Raw genomic sequence first — 19,811 nt, forward strand, 5'->3', positions numbered from 1 at the left:
CAGGGTATTGTATGTCCGGAATCACATCTTTTACAGACGGAACCAGATCACGGATTTTATGTAATGTGTTGAAACGGACCTGGATCTTGTGTTTGCTGGGATCACAAAAAAGATCTCCAAAATCTTGAATAAACACAAGATCCAGGTCCGTTTCAACACATTACATAAAATCCGTGATCTGGTTCCGTCTGTAAAAGATGTGATTCCGGACATACAATACCCTGGTGTCTACAAACTAAGTTGCCTCTGTGGTAGTAGTTACATTGGAGAAACCAAACGCCATATCTCGGACCGCATTCGTGAACATAAAGCAGACCTTAAACACGGTAGGACCAACACCTCGGCCGTAGCAGATCATTGTTCTAATTCAGTAGGCTCACATGCCATTGACTTTTCCAAGACGGAGGTTCTTTGTAAGCCATCTGGCTTCCATGAGAGATTCGTTCATGAGGCTATCCACATATACAAACACAGAGACAATTTCAACCGAGAAGATGGATTCTATCTTAGCAATCATTGGAAAGATTTGATAAATCATTTCAGTTCTTGATTGATTGTTCACGCTTACAGTGCCTTTCAGACAGCATACATAAAAACAAATTTCGTCTCCCCCCTCCTCTTTTCAAAAAATAGATGGACTAGTCCTGGCAAACTGCCATCGTTGCGCGTGACGCAAACGTTATTTTTTATATATATAAATAAATATGCCGTTTTCAAAATAAATTTATGCAAACCGACACACCTGATGATGACCGTTTGAGTTATGGTCGAAACGTCGTGAGAATTTTTTATTGTTTTATATATATTTTGTTATTTTGTTGTTTCTCTTCAACGTGACTTTACCGAAAAAACTAAGAATATAAAAACCTTAGTTATTTAAGAACTTAAATTGCAAGCCTCCAATATAACTTTTTAGGAATACATTTTTTTATAATTAAGTTTGTCATTAATCTGACATGTGTAACTTGCCTCTGGTCAGTTTTCAGGCCATTTTGCGTTTGTTTCACTTAGTTACCAATTGTGTTTATGATGCTTTGGGCTCACACGTTTGGAGAATACCTTACTTTAAATAACTACTTTAATTAAACACTTTTCTCGGCTTCAACTCGTTCCGTTATATTACATGTTAAACTAAAGCCTACATCAGCCAAGTACTTGCAACAAAAGTATATGATCACGATGTAACATTTGGCATTTTATAATTGATCATAACCAGCCCCCAAGTGTAAAACATGATATTCGTAACTGATATATGTTAACTTCAACTTTATTTTGCAGCTTACTATATTGACCGGCTAAGTATAAAAGCATTTACCTGCACACACGTGTCATCAAGGTTCTGCCATTTTTTTAAAAGTCGTGTTAGGTCCAAAAGTTATCCTGATATTGACAGCAATTACAAACGTTTAAATCGGATATCTTCATAGATGGCAACAATAAGATGAAGCTGAGGTTAACAAAACTAAGAAATGGGTCGGTAGCAGTTTAGTTTAGAAAAAGATTACACTTGTTGCTTATTTCAATGCAGTTATATTTTTCCTGTAGGCACCACCAGTCTGCCTTTCAAAGATGTGCAGCAAATTCCACCACTTGATGTAAAACCACCAATGTGGATAAGACACCCACAATTAGTTTGAGCATGGGGGTATTAACTTTATTGACTGTCAAATAAATAGTAATTAAAATCATTGGTTTTTGGTGACTTTCTAATGGCCTTAATCTACAAATAGGAGTTTTGGTCAATTCCTATTTTTATTAAATGCTTAACCTGCATTTCAACCAAACAATTATGCCTTCTCAGCTCTGCTAAAATAACTTCATCTCAGAATCTACCGATGATGCTGTTGTGAAGCTGCTCCACATTACAGCTATCAAAATAAATGTTCTTAAACCACATCAACTCGTGTTGGTAACCCGTTTTTCTAAGCCATACAGTGAACGTATGCCTTGGACTTTAATTAGTTTTTATCTATAGTTTAGTATGCTCTTTAGGTGTTTAATAAAGCCAACAGATGTACAGTAAACATCAAAGCATAATATACGTTTTCATTTAATCAGCACGAGTCGGGCAGGACTGTTTAAATGAACAATTTTCACGTCCTAAATAACGAAATTAGTCTTATTTGTCACGGATTAAGCCGGGTTATTAAAGTTTTCTGCAGCTACACAGCTGAAATCGCCCCCTTGCAGATTGAGAACATTTGCAATTACTACCAATGTTTAAGATTTCTATTTTACATGTTGCAATCATCTTAATGTGATATACCTTGGACGTGTGAGTCTTGCCTAGAGGGGGGTTAAAACAAGGTGTAATTCCCAGTCCAAGGCCCGCGTGCACATTGAGAGAACGACGTATACGATTTAAAAGATGATGCTTTAGCGCCACCAGGGGGATCTCTATTCTAAGCCAGTTTAACCAAGCGGAGGATTACAGCTGGAATCCAGCGACATGGCCCAACTTTACATTGTCAACGATAGCCGCTCGCTTGCAGACCGCACAACAAGCGGTGATATAACGTGGATTGCAAACGTGGTTTGTAAAGGCATTGGGATGGGTATTTAGCACTGCAATTGGCTAAGCTCCTGTAAACGTTGACATTCCACGGAAGTTACATGGACCGGTGTTGGTTCGTGGTGAATATATTAGGTATTTTTTAAGTCCTTTATATGAAATGTCGTTCTTGCAAATCTGAGTGAATGACAAGTGGGAATTTATATTTATTATTTTACCTATGCCAGCTCATTAACCTTTTTTCGAATTTCACATGTATTTTGCAAATGTCACATTTTTATTGCGTTTTTTGCTATCGGTTTTAAAGTTTGAACGAGAACTCTTTAATATTCAGCTGAATTGTTCGATTAGAACGTTATAAGTAAAATGCTAAAAGTTATCTTTTGCAATTAATCTTTTGTAATGAATGTTACGTTCATACCTGACACAATGACATCAATAATTGTAAATACAAACCTCTTAGTATCTTTGATAATAAATCTTATTTGAAACTTTGCATTCCGATGCAGCATGTCACCACTTATTGCGTGCAGAACTTGCTATAACATCAAAACACTGCACATGCGGAGTTGAGTTTCTTGTACAGCTTAAAATGGTTAAATTATAACCTTAAGGTCCATGCCAAATGTGGAAGTACAGTATCGTGGAGTCGTTGGATGACCCCGTGTTCGACCTGCGGTATTTATTGGGCTTCATCGCGTCGCCTGTGTGAGTTGCAGTAGTTAATCCGAATCCTTTGATCTAAATACAGATTCTGATGTCGAGTTTATTTCGTTTTTAACCGGTTGACAACGCGAGAGACCCGGGACCCGTAAGTCTCCCTTGCAGGAGTTACATGGGTCGCCAAAAATGACACGCACACACAAAAAACAATGTCGCAATCTCGAGTAAATTAATCGGAACAAAGAAAACATGACGCTTCTTAATCCGCCCCACGGAGAAGGCGGGAAGACTCTCACGCTGCGTGGGAGGACGTGACGAATGGAATTCCCCCTTTCATGAACTTCTACCGAAATGCGCCACGCGAAAGCGGCGAACAAGCGGTTGGGATGCTTTTTGAAGCCCTTCCTGAATGCTTGGAATTACCACAAAGGGCATTGAGTCGTGCTGATGGTCCGCAGTGGCTGGTGGGTGTAAACTGTTTATGCGCGAATTTGCAGGATTTAAACAATATCCGCTCGTGCTGTCGCTGCATATTTTTTTTTATTATTATTGGCTATTAGACCGTTTAAACAACAACAAAAAAGAACATTTGAAAAATTCGTCTGGCTGATAAAATCCACGGCACTGGACCTCGGTACACACGTGTTGGGTCGCCTCACTCGCACGAGTCTCAATATCCGTGACATTGCGGTGACAGTACTGCACTACATCGGTTTTTTTATTAACCTATAAAATGCAGTCTCTGTATGGGGCCGAAACTTGCGGAGGATTTGGCTCGCGAACCGTGGGGTTTACATGTAACAAAAAAGTACCACGCCATAAGCCCCGTGCTGAGCCAGCGCTATTCAGATTTCGCGTCCGTCACCTTTAAAGTAGTTTAATTAGCGATTTCGTGCTGTTTTTGGTGATTAATTTCTTACAGCGCGTGCTCGACCCTACCAACTCACACGCGTTCAGTGGGGGGGAGGGGGCCCCTACCAACTCACACGTGTTCGGTGGGGGGGAGGGGGCCCCTACCAACTCACACGCGTTCAGTGGGGGGGAGGGGGCCTACCAAGTCACACGCGTTCAGTGGGGGGGTGGAGGGGGCCCCTACCAAGTCACACGCGTTCGGTGGGGGGGAGGGGGCCCCTACCAAGTCACACGCGTTCAGTGGGGGGGAGGGGGCCCCTACCAAGTCACACGCGTTCAGTGGGGGGTGGAGGGCCCCTACCAAGTCACACGCGTTCAGTGGGGTGGAGGGGGCCCCTACCAAGTCACACGCGTTCGGTGGGGATGAGAGGGGAATTCTCTTTCGTGTGGACACTGCGCGAGGTCACAGATTGACAGCTCCCTTCAAACATTAATTACCATGACTGTTTACCCATTACAAATTGCCTTTTATAGGTTAGAGATTTAATGATGGGGATGAACCAATGTTTATGAAGAATAGCCTTTTTCTGTAATACACCAAATTACGTCTTCATTCTGTCATATTTACACTTGGGGATGAGCAGTAACGTTCTGTCACTTACGCTTGATTGGTGCGCATCTGCTCATAGTTACAGCGAGGTTCGGTTCATTTTGTATTCGTTGAACTTTCATTTATTTTGCCGCTCTTGCTCGCGGCAAATGTTTGCACCAGAATGGCAAAACATCCTCGCAGTCGCTCCTAATTACTTATTATACACGCGTGCATTTCCCCTCGCCCTTGCTTCTTTCGCTAAAGTCTATTATTATTATTATTTACAAACGTATTTAGTCTATATAAAAGTTAGAGTGTGCGTGTGTACGTCCATGTGTGCGTGTGAGTCCATATATGTGTGTGAGTTGTGTCTGTGCGAGTCCGTGTGTGTGTGTGCGTCAATGTGTGTGTGTGTGATAGTCACTGTGTTTGTGTACGTCCATGTGTGTGTGTGCGGTGTGTGTTTAAATCGATGTGTGTGTCAGTCGATGTGTGTGTGTGGAAGTCCATGTGTGTGTCTTAGTCGATGTGCGTGTGTGTGGGTCCATGTGTGTCAGTCGACGTGTGTGTGTGTGTAAGTTGATGTGTTTGTGTGTAAGTTGATGTGTTTGTGTGTGGGTCGATGTGTTTGTGTGTGAGTCCATGTTATGTGTTAGTCGATATGTGTGTTTGTGAGGCCATTTGTGTGTATGTGTGTGTGACTATGCATGTGTGTGTTTAAGTCCATGTGTGTGTGTGTAAGTCGATGTGTGTGTGTGAGTCGCTGTGTGTCTGTACATCGATATGTGTGTGTGTGTAAGTAAATATGTTTGTGTGTGTGTCGTTCCATGTGTGTGTGAGTCTATATGTGTGTGTGTGTGCGTCGATATATGTGTGTGTGTGAGTCGATGTGTGTGTGTGTGTTAGTCGATATGTGTGTATGTGTAAGTCCATGTGTGTGTGTGTGTGTAGGTTGATGTGTGTGTGTGAGTCTATGTATGTGTGTGCGTGAGTTGATATGTCTGTGTCAAATTTCGATTTAAAGCTTTCGTGACTGCAGGGATTCATCTTCATGGTTCTTTCGGTAAAGTCACGACGTAGAATGGAAATAAAATAATACAAAATAAAACTAAAACATAATAAAATGAAATTGTCACAACCGAAAGAACAAAGAAGATGTCTGTGTCAGTCGATGTGTGTGTGTGTCAGTCGATGTGTGTGTGTTAGTCAATGTGTGTGTGAGTCAATGTGTGTGTGTTAGTCAATGTGTGTGTGTGTGGTGTGTGTGTAGACAACTAATATTGAACAATTAAGTTACTTATTTTTACAATAACAATGTCCGTGTCTAAGTACATGTGTGCGAGTGAGTCGATGTGTGTGTGTAAGTCTGTCTGTGTGAGTCGTGGTGACGTCACCGCCACTTAGTGGCGAATGGCGGCTGTTGTGTGTAAGTCGATGTGTGTGCGTAAGTCGATGTGTGTGCGTGGTTCGATGTGTTTGTGTAACTCCATGTTGGTGTGTCTAAAGTCGATGTCTGTGTGTAAGTCCATATGTGTGTGTTTGACTCTATATATGTGTGTGAGTCGATGTGTGTGTGTAAGTCTATGTGTGTGTGTGAGTCGATGTATTTGTGTAACTCCATGTTGGTGTGTCTAAAGTCGATGTCTGTGTGTTACTCCATGTGTGTGTGAATAGATGTCTGTGTATTTGAGTCCATATGTGTGTGTGTGTAAGTCGATGTGTGTGTGTGTCTTTTTCGAACCGGGCAACGCCGGGTACTTCACGCTAGTCATTATATAATTATTCCATTACTCAACGAATTCCTTGGTTTGACGTCATTTGTGCAATAAACGCATCCCAATGTAGACTTTGGTATAGGCCCCATCCCTGTTCGCTGTGTTGTTCTCTCGTCTTTGTGTAGCCGGTGTATTCTACACACATCTGTGCGCGTTCCCCTATCGCGAATACGAAAGAGGCCGCTGCATGGATGACGATGGGACGCCTCTGCGCACAGGAATGTTCAGACTGCCCCAATCCAGGCGGAGTCTGGAACAAAATACCGGACATTTCGTGGTGGTAACGTAATCATCATCATCACCACCACTACCACCACCATCATCGGGAGAGTAAAAAACAAACTCCGCAGAAGCAGCAAGTGGCTCTCAAGGCCCGTGAAGTGAGCGTGAAAGAATAAGTGGGGGGTGGGGGTAGCGATAGGAATTTTGGAACGGGTTTCTCGCACGTACACACACTCACTCATCCACGCACTAACTCATCCACGCACTCACTCATCCACGCACACACGAGCCTCCACGTAGCAATAAGCGCAGTCAGCATTGCCCGCAAGTCGCCGAGTTGAGTAAGACTGCTGCTGCTGCTGCTATAAGAGAAAGTAAGAGGACGAAAGTAAGTCACTTTGGACCAAGGTAGTCCTTTGTTGATTGATGTATAGTGCTTATTGCGTATGCAGTGTGTACAAGCTGTACATCGGATGTGTCATCTGAAACGTTTAATGTTACATTTGACATGCTTAATGTGTGCTTTGTGCTCGTTTAGTATGTCCCATGATTTAAAAAAATATAGAATAGTAAAAAATAAACCTTGTACTCGTGTTGGTGATGATGATGTGTATCCAGTAGCCGTGTTCTTTAAAGTAATTTCTAAAGTGTTCGTTGTCAGTGTTAGTCCATCGGCAGGTCACGTATGGTGGAGTATAGGAACTCCCATCTCTTCCAGGACGGTCTAGACAGCCAATCGTGTGTGGAAGAGTAGACCAATACACCCTTTCGTACAGCTGCCTCTCTAAGTAGAGGCCCCTTCAGACAGCAGTTGGCATGAACAAGAAATCACAGGGCCGCATCTTTGACTTTTTTTTTTACAATTATTGCATTCAAAGCTCATGGTGTTACTGCATTAGCATTGAGTGGAAATACCTCTGGTGTTTAAAGAGCAATGCTTGCGTGGAAAGGCAAACTTGGGAGAGCGCGCAGTTCGTATTTAGCTCCGGGCAAATGGTGCAAGTTTCAGTGGCAGAGCAGCATTCTGTGAAAAGATCCGTAGCACTGATGTCATGTCTAGACCTGTCCATGTAGGGGTCTGGTTATATGAGGCTTCTGGGGCTACCGTTTTGGGCCATTGAGGAGGGAGAATGGTTTTGTTCTCACATCGTTATAGTAAATTTAGTTCCTCCCAATGACTCACGTTACTGAAATCGAAACCGTTAGCCCAAATTGAACATCTCGTGCTCCCCCCCCCGCCACTCGACTCTTATTTCCGAGCACGTGCAGAAAGTAACGCATTGTTTGAGTTGTTGTTGACTGGCAGTGAAGTTATGCATCAAAAATAACCTTTACAGCGTGAATGAAGAAGACCCTTTATGTTAACGTATTGATTCTTCTCCAATTGATTTTTCTACAATGATAATTAATTCATGTTTTAGCTGTCCTTCAATATGATTGGAATTAATGCTTAAATGACAATACGTGTAATGCTGACAGTGAATTAAATCAAACAAATGTACAATTATTTTGTATATATATTTGTACATTTAGTGACTTGCTCCTATAGTTTTTTTTTATATTGTTTGCTGTTATAACTTGCTAACCCACCCATACTGGACATCTGTGAAAAAGAGCTTCACGGCTCATTGGATTCCTCCAGTTTAAATACAGATTCCAATTCGCTTCTGAATGATTTTAACTGAAAATAACACCAACAGAAAAGCCATTCAAGGATGAAGCTCCCGCTCATCACCCTGCCACTCCTCCTGCTCCTCCTCATCATCCACTTGTGTCTCGCTCATGAACTCCTGCGGAGGAGAAGTCAGCGGAGAGAGAACGGCAGGGTAATCCGACAAATCCAGCGGCCCAGGCAGTCTTCCCAGGCCAGGCAACCCTCGCAGGCCGGGCAACCGGGGCAACCGGGGCAACCGGGGCAACCGGGGCAACCGGGGCAACCGGGGCAATCGGGGCAACCCGGGGAGCAGGCCAACGGCGGATACAAGCTGCGTCTTGCCGGCTACCCGCGCAAGCCGTTTGAGGGTCGCGTGGAGGTGTTCCACCAAGGCGAGTGGGGCACGGTGTGCGATGACGACTTCTCGATGGAGGCGGCCAACGTGGTGTGCCAGGAGGCGGGATTCATCGGGGCCAACGGCTGGGCGCATAGCGCCAAGTACGGCCGAGGAATAGGTACGCATTTCAAACCCTGTCACAAAGTGCGTCATGGAGAATTGGACTTCATGACTGCGTTGCGCTTCAGGCCCATGTTCGTTAATTTGTTCCCGAAATAGTCGCTCCTATCAGCGGCGTGCCAGGTATAAGCAAACTAAGCAAAAACATGAACCTCTAAATAGGTGAGATTGACACATCTCTCCTATCTAGGTCGCGAATTCCTACGTGTTGAACTCCTATCATCGTTTTAATTTCTAACCTCTTAAATATTCTTTCTCTTCTATCTCATATAAATGCATATTGTCTTCTACTTATATCTCATGAATACATCCCTCTCCTTATATACTATATCATATATGTGTATCTCATACGAAACACATCTCTCTCACTTATTACTTACAGTTAACATGAGTGCATCTCTCTTCTACCATTCACTCCCTTCTATCCCATCGGAATGCATCCTGTCTCCCATCTGTCTTTCTCTGAAGTATATATTTATCTCTCTTGCACATCTTTGCACATCTGTATATGTATCTGAACCATCTTTCTCACATCTTGTCTCAATACATCTCTCCTCCTTGAACTCGTATCCCATCTGCATGCTTCTACATCCATGTTATCTCAGTATTTCACCACGACATCTGCATCTTATTTCTCTCTACTCCATCCTATTTGGATTTTCATCTCACACTATCTCTGTTTATCGCTTACACCTTTCATCTCACAGTATCTATACGTGTTGCCTACATTTATCTCACCTCAAGACGTATTTATCCCTTGGCTGTGTGCCTCGCTCAGTCATATCACCAGGAGGTCATACTTTCAAGTGAAGACCCAAATTTATGGGCAAGCACCAACACTGACCGCTAACGCTTATTTTTATGATGATAAATCAGCAACAAAATATTACAAATTAGCCTCACCGCTACGAGGCTGTTGTGTTTTAGTAGTAACGGTGCATGATATTTTGATATTGTCATTAGAAAATGTCACGTAGTCAGGTTAATATATCATCGCTCTTGATAGATGCCGTGTGATATATGTCACACGATCATATGTAGTCCCCAGAAATACAAATATATTAATCTTGTCACAATCATCAATCACCATGAGCTCATTACACCCCCAAATGGATGTTCAAAGGCCACCATTACATCCTAATCGATTCGTACCTGCCACCGTTAATTTGCAGAATCTATGTCTAGGTCAGACCAAGGCAGATGCACACATTTCAAGAAATTTTTTAATTGTAACAAGTATTTTTGTGGCCAACATTATCCCTCTGCCCCATATATATTTATTCCTAAACTTATATATATATTTTTAAAACATATACTGCACCCAGACAAACAGCATCGATGTCTAAACAGAACAACAAAAAGGTGAGAGGCATTGACATCCAGAAGGATATTCTTGGTTCTTTCGGTAAAGTCACGTAGAAGAGAAACAATAAAATAATAAAAATATAAAACAATAAAATTCTCACTGCAACACAAGCAATCATCATCAGGTGTGAAAACCACAGCAAGAAAATTTGAAAAAAGTGGCGGGTTTTTTTTAACGTTAGCAACACGGAGAGCGATTTGACAGTTTGTTCTGATGGACGAGTCCATCTATGTTCGGAAAAGAGGAGGGGGGAGACGAAAATAATGGATGCGGTCTGAAAGCCACCGTAAGCGTGAACAATCAATTAAGACTCAAAATGGTTTATCAAATCCTTCTAATGATTGCTAAACCAGAATCCATCTTCTCGGTTGAAATTGTCTCTGTGTTTGTATATGTGGATAGCCTCATGAACGAATCTCTCATGGTAGCCAGATGGCTGGCTACCATGGTCGGATATGCATTGGGCTCTATGGTGCAGAGTCTTGATGAGGGAATTCTTCTGGGATGGATGGTGGTGGGAATCCGGTTTCAGGTAAGCATCCGTATGGGTAGTTTTCCTGTAGACAGAGTGGCTCATTGAACCATCAGGTCTCTTTTTTATTAGGACATCCAAAAAAGGTAGCTTGCCATCTTTTTCGACTTCCATGGTAAATCTGATGGCTGGGTGTATGGAATTGATGTGGTCGAAGAATTGGTCTAGAGCAGGCCGGCCATGTGGCCAGATGACAAAAGTGTCATCCACGTACCTCTTCCATAAGGTTGGGCGCAGAGTGGCAGTCTGGATGGCATCAGTCTCAAATTTCTCCATGAAAATGTTGGCTACATCCGGAGATAGGGGGGAGCCCATTGGGGTGCCCTCAGTTTGTTTGTAGAAAGTTCCATTCCAAGTGAAGTATGTATTGGTTAAGCAGTGTCTTACCAGGGGGGGTACCTCAGTGTTTAGTCCTTGATGAACCAAGTCTTCAATGATTGCGATGGTGTCAGGCAAGCTACCTTTTGAGGCTGTCCTAAAAAAAAGAGACCTGATGGTTCAATGAGCCACTCTGTCTACAGGAAAGCTACCCATACGGATGCTTACCTGAAACTGTATTCTCACCACCGTCCATCCCAGAAGAATTCCCTCATCAAGACTCTGCACCATAGAGCCCAATGCATATCCGACCAGGAACACATAGCCAGTGAACTCAAGCACGTACATCAAGCTCTTAAGGCTAATGGTTATTCCGACGACACAATCCGCAAAGCTATCACTCCAACCATGAAGAAGGACCCTCTAGAGGAGCCTTTCAAAACCATCACTTTACCCTAAATTGCGGGGATCACAAAAAAGATCTCCAAAATCTTGAATAAACACAAGATCCAGGTCCGATTCAACACATTACATAAAATCTGTGATCTGGTTCCGTCTGTAAAAGATGTGATTCCGGACATACAGTACCCTGGCGTCTACAAACTAAGTTGCCTCTGTGGTAGTAGTTACATTGGAGAAACCAAACGACATGTCTCGGACCGCATTCGTGAACACAAAGCAGACCTGAAATACCGTAAGACCAACACCTCGGCCGTGGCAGATCACTGTTATAATTCAGTAGGTTCACATGACATTGACTTCTCCAAGACAGAGATTCTTTGCAAGCCATCTGGCTACCATGAGAGATTCGTTCATGAGGCTATCCACATATACAAACACAGAGACAATTTCAACCGAGAAGATGGATTCTGGTTTAGCAATCATTGGAAGGATTTGATAAATCATTTTGGGTCTTAATTGATTGTTCACGCTTACGGTGGCTTTCAGACCACATCCATTATTTTCGTCTCCCCCTCCTCCTTTCTGAACATAGATGGACTCGTCCATCTGAACAAACTGTCAAATCGCTCTCCATGGTGCTAACGTTAAAAAAACGCCATTTTTTTCAAATTTTCTTGCTGTGGGTTTCACACCTGATGATGATTGCTTGTGTTGCAGTCGAAACGTAGTGATAATTTTATTTTTTTCTATTTTTATTATTTTATTGTTTCCCTTCTATGTGACTTTATCGAAAGAACCAAGAATATGAATCCCTGCAGTCACGAAAGCTTTAAATCAAAATCCAGAAGGATGACGAGAGAGTTTCTAGCGAGTGTTTGGTTGCGTAAGGACAGACTGCGGGAACCCCCAATCACGTTTAAGCTTAGGATAATAGATACGCCGGGCAGTGGTTGGTGTACACCAGTCGTCTAGCATTGTGGAGGCGTAGGTTGACGGTTGGCTCAAATGTTGCACAAAGTCCCTTCCCATGGGGGCATTAAGGTGTCATACCCTGGCTCTCCAGGAGAAGGCAGTAGAGCAAGTGGACTAATTTGCCATCTGTTTCCATCTGTATGGAGCGTTGCCCCCTTGCACACGTGGAGGGTTTTTTTCCAGGTGCTCCGGTTTCCTCCCATGTGTTCCCATGTGTGTAGTGTAAATACTCATCATAAATGGTTGAAAACATCTTAGAATAAAACCCAATGCAGAACCCTCCTGAGAAAGAGTCCTACGATTCTTAAATCAACACTTGTTTTCAGTTTCCACTCATTGAAACTGCAAGTTGAGTTGACTTTTATGGGTTTTTTTTTTATACAGAGAGGTGGCTGAGTGACCCAGAGGTCAGATCACTGAGCCAGCGTTGCTGAGATCCTACCGTCTAAAAGGGGCAAAAAGGCCCCGTAGAAGGATTTTTCTGGGAAGCCACTGCAAAAGTCTCATCTCTCGTGTCATTCTCTAACACACGGGGGAAGGGGGCAGGGGGGGAGGTGAAAATAAAAGGAGCACCTTATGAGAGTGAAGCCACGGGATGCAGCGGTGCGGTGCGTTGAAGCCATCCATGCTGTTGTCCGGCACGTGCGCTCGCGCGAACGCTCCCCAGGGAGGATTTGGCTGGACAACGTGCACTGTCGTGGAAGCGAGCAGAGCCTGGCGGAGTGCGTCTCGCGCGGCTGGGGCATCAGCGACTGCAACCACGACGAGGACGTGGGTGTCGTGTGCAAGGAAACGCGCCTCAAGGGCACCCCGGAGTTTAACGTCATCGAGGTGCCCATTGGGGGGGGGGGGTTTGTTTTTCCTTTGTCGGTGCCTTCATTGATGTCACGCTTTAGGTCCACATGTCTTTGGACTCCTGTAATAGCAGGCCTTTGACTAAATCATCTGGAATGTGCCCGATCTGCTCACATCTTGGAAGTTGAGCAGCCCGAACAGTGCTGATTGGAAGACCACCATGCCTAACAGGTGTTATAGACCGTGGGGCTACGTTGCGGGTCAGCAGAGGACAGTGTAGCGAAATCCATTGTTGCACTGTGCTTATATGCCCTGTCTAACCTCACCGCCTTCACCAACTCGCACTTACCAGAATGGTGAAGTATAGTTGACTCACCCTCACAAACTGCACTGCAAGAGGAGGCCCACATCCAGCAGTGGATGAACGACAAAAGGGCTGTACTTGACTCATAGTGAATGTACGTGAGGTGAGAAGAGTGTGTATGACGATGATGATGAATGTTGTTTTGTGCTAGTCTATGTTTTTTGTACGTAATATGTCATGGATGATTTTCCGTGTCACAGCGCATAAGCTTTCGTGATTGGAATGAGATTTGCGAGCATTAGAAAAATATGTTGTTGATTCGCAAGTAGAATTAAATAGGACGAAGGGGGGAAAAAAAAAGTTTGCACATGTGTAAGAGTTTTAGAAATGGACTCTTAGGAAACGCCGCATCAGATGTTTATTTACATCAGATTTAGAGAGTGGTTTCACCTCCCATTAAGTCCAACAGACGAGTTATGAGCACATAAACCTTCGTGATCTACAGTGTGACGTAACCAGGGTGGCAGGCTGGCGGAGTCGTAACACTTATGTCTCGCAGCAAGAACGGCTTGGGCTCCCTACTCGGGTGCCTTTCTGTGTCGAGTTTGCATGTCCCACCCCTTTCCTGCATGGGTTGCCTCCCAGTGTGAGAAAAAAAAACATTGTAACAGGTAATTACCTAAATATATCACAATGCTAAAAAAAATCACCTACAAGGGGATTACTCATAGTAACGTCGCCCTGACATACGAATATTTGGCAGAACCCTCCTAAAAAGTGTCCTGAGACTTGGTAAACAAACTTAATAAATACAATATCTCCGCTTTTCAACAAAATTCCGGTGAAGATGAGTCAAAAGTACAATTCAGATTTCACGTCCTTGAGGGACTGCAATGCTTCCATTACATGTATTCGCTTCTCTGTGGCGGCCATCTGCTTAAGCTCAGGTTAGCTTGGCCTGGCTTAGTGTGGCCTTACGTCTGGCTCAGGCTGTGTTTACACTAGGGGCTGCTAAGGCTGCGTGTGTGTCCTGTGAAAACAGACCGTGGCCAATCCAAGGCTCCCTGTCTGCTCCGTTTACCGGCACTGTGCGATCCGTCTGGGCAGCGAAGCCACAAGCGTGCCAAATACTCATGTGGCGGCGGTGGCAGCGTGTCGTGTGTTCCCACGTGCCAACCCTCAGCTGGGTCTGAAATTGGTGCTCCTCCAGTGTGTGTGTGTCCTCCTCTTTGAATGGTGGGGAGCGATAGTTTAGTGGTTAGCGCACTGCACAACGAGATTGATACGACCAATAACTGTGATGAATATTTAAACCGGTCCTGGGCCTCTATTAGGTCGACTCAGCCATGGAGTATTTGGCTGTTATATAAATTTCGACATGATAAGTCACATTGTTGAGCTATCATTTGTGGCCAGGTTGATTCTTAAGAAAGAAGATAATATTTGAGTGGGATTTACCGGGTAAAATAAAAAAAATGGGTTTAGTTTAGTCCAAGAGATGAACTTTTAAACATCAGGGAAACAACTCCTGTGAATTTATTTCCCACTTTTCTGCTTCCAGCAGCAGAATTAGTGGGCATTCTAGTCAAAACCGCGTTAGGCTTTGCTCAAGCAGTGAAACGCCGCACAAGGGGTAAACTGTCGGGGGCTCTAGTACGGCTACGCAGACGCGGGATCCGAACAGTGCTTCCGAGCTTTTTTCTCTCCAACATACGTTCACTGTGCAACAGAATGGACGAACTTCAGCTACTGATAGTGAAAAACAGAGACTTTCTTTCACGTTCTGTTTTGTGCTTCACGGAGACATGGCTATGTGATTTGATTCCGGACACTGCGCTACAACTGGCAGGATTCCATCTTGTAAGATCGGATCGTGACATAGCACTCTCCGGCAAGATGAAAGGCGGTGGTATTTGTTTTTACATTAACAGTGGCTGGTGTGTAGATGTCACAGTGATTCTGCAACATTGTTCTCCGCTCCTTGAATATTTTTTTATAAACTGTAAACCTTTCTACTCGCCTCGCGAATTCGCGTCGCTGATTTTGGTCGGAGTTTATTTGCCGCCGGGTCCTCAGGTTAAAGAGGCCCAATGCATGCTCGCCGACGAGATTCTGAGTGTGGAGCGAGCAAATCCAGATTCGCTGGTTATCGTACTTGGCGACTTTAACAAAGGTAATCTCAGTCACGAACTCCCCAAATACATACAATTCATTAAATGCCCTACCAGAGAAGGGAACACTCTGGATCATTGCTACACTACAGTCAGTAGAGCCTACCACGCCGTCCCCCGAGCAGCACTGGGACACTCTGACCATGCCATGGTCCACCTGATTCCTGCATACAGGCAGAAACTAAGACTCTGTAAACCTGCTGTGAGGACATCTAAACAGTGGATCAGTGAGGCTGTGGAGGATTTGCGGGCGTGCTTGGACTTTACTGACTGGGATATGTTCACGACTGCTACCAATAGTCTGGATGAACTCACAGAGGCTGGGACGTCGTACATCAGCTTCTGTGAGGACTGCTGTATCCCAACACGTACCAGGGTGAACTTCAACAACAACAAGCCCTGGTTCTCAGCAAAGCTCAGATGGTTGAGGTTGGAAAAGGAGGAAGCGTTTAGGAGTGGGGATAGAGACAGATTCAAGGAGTCGAAGAACAGTTTTGGCAAGGCGGTGAGAGAGGCTAAACGACTGTACTCAGAGAGATTAAAACACCAGTTCTCTGCTAACGACTCTGCTTCTGTCTGGAGAGGGATCAGGCAAATCACCAACTACAAGCCCAGAGTCCCCCACACCACTAACGACTCCCGCCTGGCCAACGATCTGAACGAGTTCTACTGCAGATTTGAAAGACAATTGGACTGTCCTGAAGTACCCCGTACCCCCCAAGAGGCACCATCCCCTGCCCATACTACAGAGATGACTCTCTCTGTTAAGGAGGGAGAAGTTAATAGACTTTTCAAGAGGCAGAACCCACGCAAAGCAGCTGGGCCGGACTCTGTCTCTCCAGCCACCCTAAGGCACTGCGCTGACCAGCTGTCTCCGGTGTTCACCAACATCTTTAACACCTCCCGGGAGACATGCCATGTACCAGCCTGTCTCAAGTCCTCCACCATCATCCCTGTGCCCAAAAACTAAGGCCAACAGGAATAAATGATTACAGACCGGTCGCCCTTACCTCTGTGGTAATGAAGTCTTTTGAGCGCCTGATTCTGGCACACCTCAAAGCCATCACAGACCCTCTCCTGGACCCCCTTCAGTTTGCCTACAGAGCCAACAGGTCTGTGGACGACGCAGTTAACATGGCCCTTCACTTCACCCTACAGCATCTGGACTCCCCAGCATCCGACGCTAGGATCCTGTTTGTGGACTTCAGCTCTGCCTTCAACACCATCATCCCTGCCCTGCTTCAGGACAAGCTCTTCCAGCTGAACGTGCCCTACTCCACCTGCAGGTGGATCACAGACTTCCTGTCTGACAGGAAGCAGTGCGTTAAGCTGCGAACACAAGTCTCTGACTCCAGGTCCATCAGCACCGGAACTCCTCAGGGCTGCGTCCTTTCCCCACTGCTCTTCTCCCTGTACACCAACAGCTGCACCTCCAATCATCTGTCCGTCAAACTCTTGAAGTTTGCGGATGACACCACCCTCATTGGGCTGATCTCTGGTGGAGATGAGCCTGACTATAGGTGGGAAGCTGACAACCTGGTGACCTGGTGTAGCCAGAACAACTTAGAGCTAAATGCTCTAAAGACAGTTGAGATGGTTGTGGACTTCAGGAAGAATACAGCCCCACTCACCCCCATCACCCTGTGCGACTCCCCAGTCAAAACTGTGGACTCCTTCCGCTCCCTGGGCACTATTCTCTCCCGGGACCTCAAGTGGGATCTGAACATCAACTCCCTCATCAAGAGAGCTCAACAGAGGATGTACTTCCTACGGCAGCTGAAGAAATTCAACCTGCCAAAGACAATGATCGTGCACTCTATACAGCAATCATTGAATCCATCCTCACCTCCTCCATAACCGTCTGGTACGCTGCTGCCACTGCCAAGGACAAGAGCAGACTGCAGCGTATCATCCACACTGCTGAGAAGGTGATTGCTTGCAATCTACCAACCCTCAAGGACTTGCACACCTCGAGGACCATGAGGCGAGCGAGGAAGATTGTGGCCGATTCCTCCCACCCTGGACACTCTCTGTTCCAGCTACTCCCCTCCGGCAGAAGGCTGCGGTCCATCAGGACCAAAACCTCACGCCACAAAAACAGTTTCTTCCCATCCGCTGCTGGCCTCTTAAACAAGGCCAAGGGCTTACACTGACTTTAACATTTTATCTACAAAATGACACCTTGCCATATTTACACTATGTTACCATATTTGTATTTTTGGTATTTTTAGATTGTATCTTATTGCTACTTTATATTCAATATTTATTCAAAATTTTACATACTTTAGCCCCTTAGTGTTAGTTAGACTTTGTACCTTTTGTATAGTTAGACTTGTATACCACTTATTTTAGATTTAAGTTTACTATATGTTGAATGTATGCACCTTCCTGCCAAAGTAAATTCCTTGTCTGTGTGAACTTTCATGGCGAATAAAACCCCTTTCTGATTCTGATTCTGATAAGTACCTGGTGTGGTGTGTAACGACCAGCACTGGGGAGACAAAGGTGGCTAGGGGTGGAGGTGGCCACCTGCCACCTCCTGTGTCGTGCAGGCCTTCATAGGTGCGACTCGGCAAAAGTGTTTGCCCCAACAGTCTGAAGGCTATACAGGCCATCTTTTGTCTTTGGTCAACTTTGAGAGATTTGCAAATCGATCATGTTCGCTGTATTCGCCGCACATTTGTAAAATATCTGAGTGTTTGTGTAATTTTGACTAATTGCTTTGAAGCAGCCCTGCCTTTAAATTATTGTATTTGGGTGGGAAAATGTATTTAAGCACCATCGTTTGCAGTTGTAATAACTGCATACACAAACACACTGATCTACTGTTGTATCCGTCTTCTAAATGTTAAGTTTAATTTTATGATACACAAACGCTCTGCAATAGTTGGAGGGTGATGGACAATATCCAAACGTAGTTACAATAAAGCAATGTGCGTCACAGCCTTTCTCCCTACACATGACCTTACACCTAGGGAGTTGGAGCTATGTAGGATGCATGATAGACAAAACAGATGATATCATTACACATTGTATTGAGTATTTTCCATTTGTTTTAAGTTTAACATTTACTGCTTCACGCTCCCTTATAGAGTATTTGGCCGCTATAAATGTGCACGTGACGATAAGCCACTTCGTTGAGCTATCATTTGTGACCAGGTCGCTTCTGAAAGAGAACTGTATAGCTCAGTGGGGCTTTACCTGCTAAAAAAAAAGTTCACAGTTAGTCGTAGAAGGTTACGCTACAGTGCTAGTACGACGTAGCAGCTTGTGCGTTTCAATACCATTTGGCCAATGTCTACGGCGTGAGCTAACGCAACGTGCGCACGCACGCACGAACGACTGCCCCGGCCACTGACTGCACCTCGCTGTGCCGACTCCTGGAGAATTGGCGGCTGCCGTTCTACCAACTGTACGCAATATACATTTTTTTTGGGGTCTGGCAGACTTCCACCGCTCTCAACGGTATGTCACTTAGCTCTCCGTGAGAGCCACGTGTCTCGGTTGAGGCCGCTTGTGTTCGTAAGGTGGACGTGCAAGCACCTTCAGCATCGGTGTGTCGTCTGGACACGGAGCCGGCAAAGAGAAATGGGGGAAAAAAACCCCGACAGGTGTTTAGAGTTGCCCCCATCCCCTCCAGGTATGCCTAATGGAGGTTGTTTTAACATCGGCGCTATGCCAAAGCATTCTTCCCAACATCATCTGCAAAGAGTTGCATAGCTTAAGAAAGTATGAGCTGATCTCCACCAGCTGAGGTTCAATCCAAGATTTGACACGATGAAGCACATGTCTGATAAAACACATTACACCCGCGTAGATAAAGTACAGGGCCCTTGACTGCAATAATATGTTGTGCCTACAAGTATGCTGTACTTTATCATATACGTATGAAATATATAATTATATAAATACATTTGAAACATTTTATAACGTACTGCAATGTATAGCTAGGATCAGGGCAAATCCATGATTAAAACGTATGACTTAATACATTCATTTGAAGCCCTTTTTTTCAAACCATTGCTGGATGAACGCCTCCTCACACTGTCAGTCATGGGTGTTTCTGACTGCACGTGCCAACACGAGCCAGAACCGGGATCGGCGTCGAACTTAGGTCGCCAGGGTCATCGCGCAGTGCGTAGTAAGCCACTGACCTCCCAACGT

The 19,811-nt window shown here is 44.6% G+C and overlaps 1 protein-coding gene across 1 annotated transcript in view; it reads left to right on the top strand.

Moving 5' to 3' along the window:
* The first annotated feature begins 6,510 nt into the window (after positions 1-6,510).
* The window catches only part of LOC116940506 (lysyl oxidase homolog 3A-like), a 45,482-nt gene continuing 32,181 nt past the window's right edge, over positions 6,511-19,811 (top strand). Inside the window, exons 1-3 of the mRNA XM_032950419.2 lie at positions 6,511-7,004; positions 8,317-8,785; positions 13,045-13,208. Of these exons, the coding sequence (XP_032806310.2) occupies positions 8,332-8,785; positions 13,045-13,208 (618 nt within the window). The 5' untranslated portion in view covers positions 6,511-7,004; positions 8,317-8,331. The remainder of the gene's footprint in view (positions 7,005-8,316; positions 8,786-13,044; positions 13,209-19,811) is intronic.

This window comes from Petromyzon marinus, chromosome 9 (genome assembly GCF_048934315.1).
Source record: "Petromyzon marinus isolate PM22_M1 ecotype Great Lakes invasive population chromosome 9, UKy_Petmar_22M1.pri1.0, whole genome shotgun sequence".
NCBI classification, from domain to species: domain Eukaryota; kingdom Metazoa; phylum Chordata; class Hyperoartia; order Petromyzontiformes; family Petromyzontidae; genus Petromyzon; species Petromyzon marinus.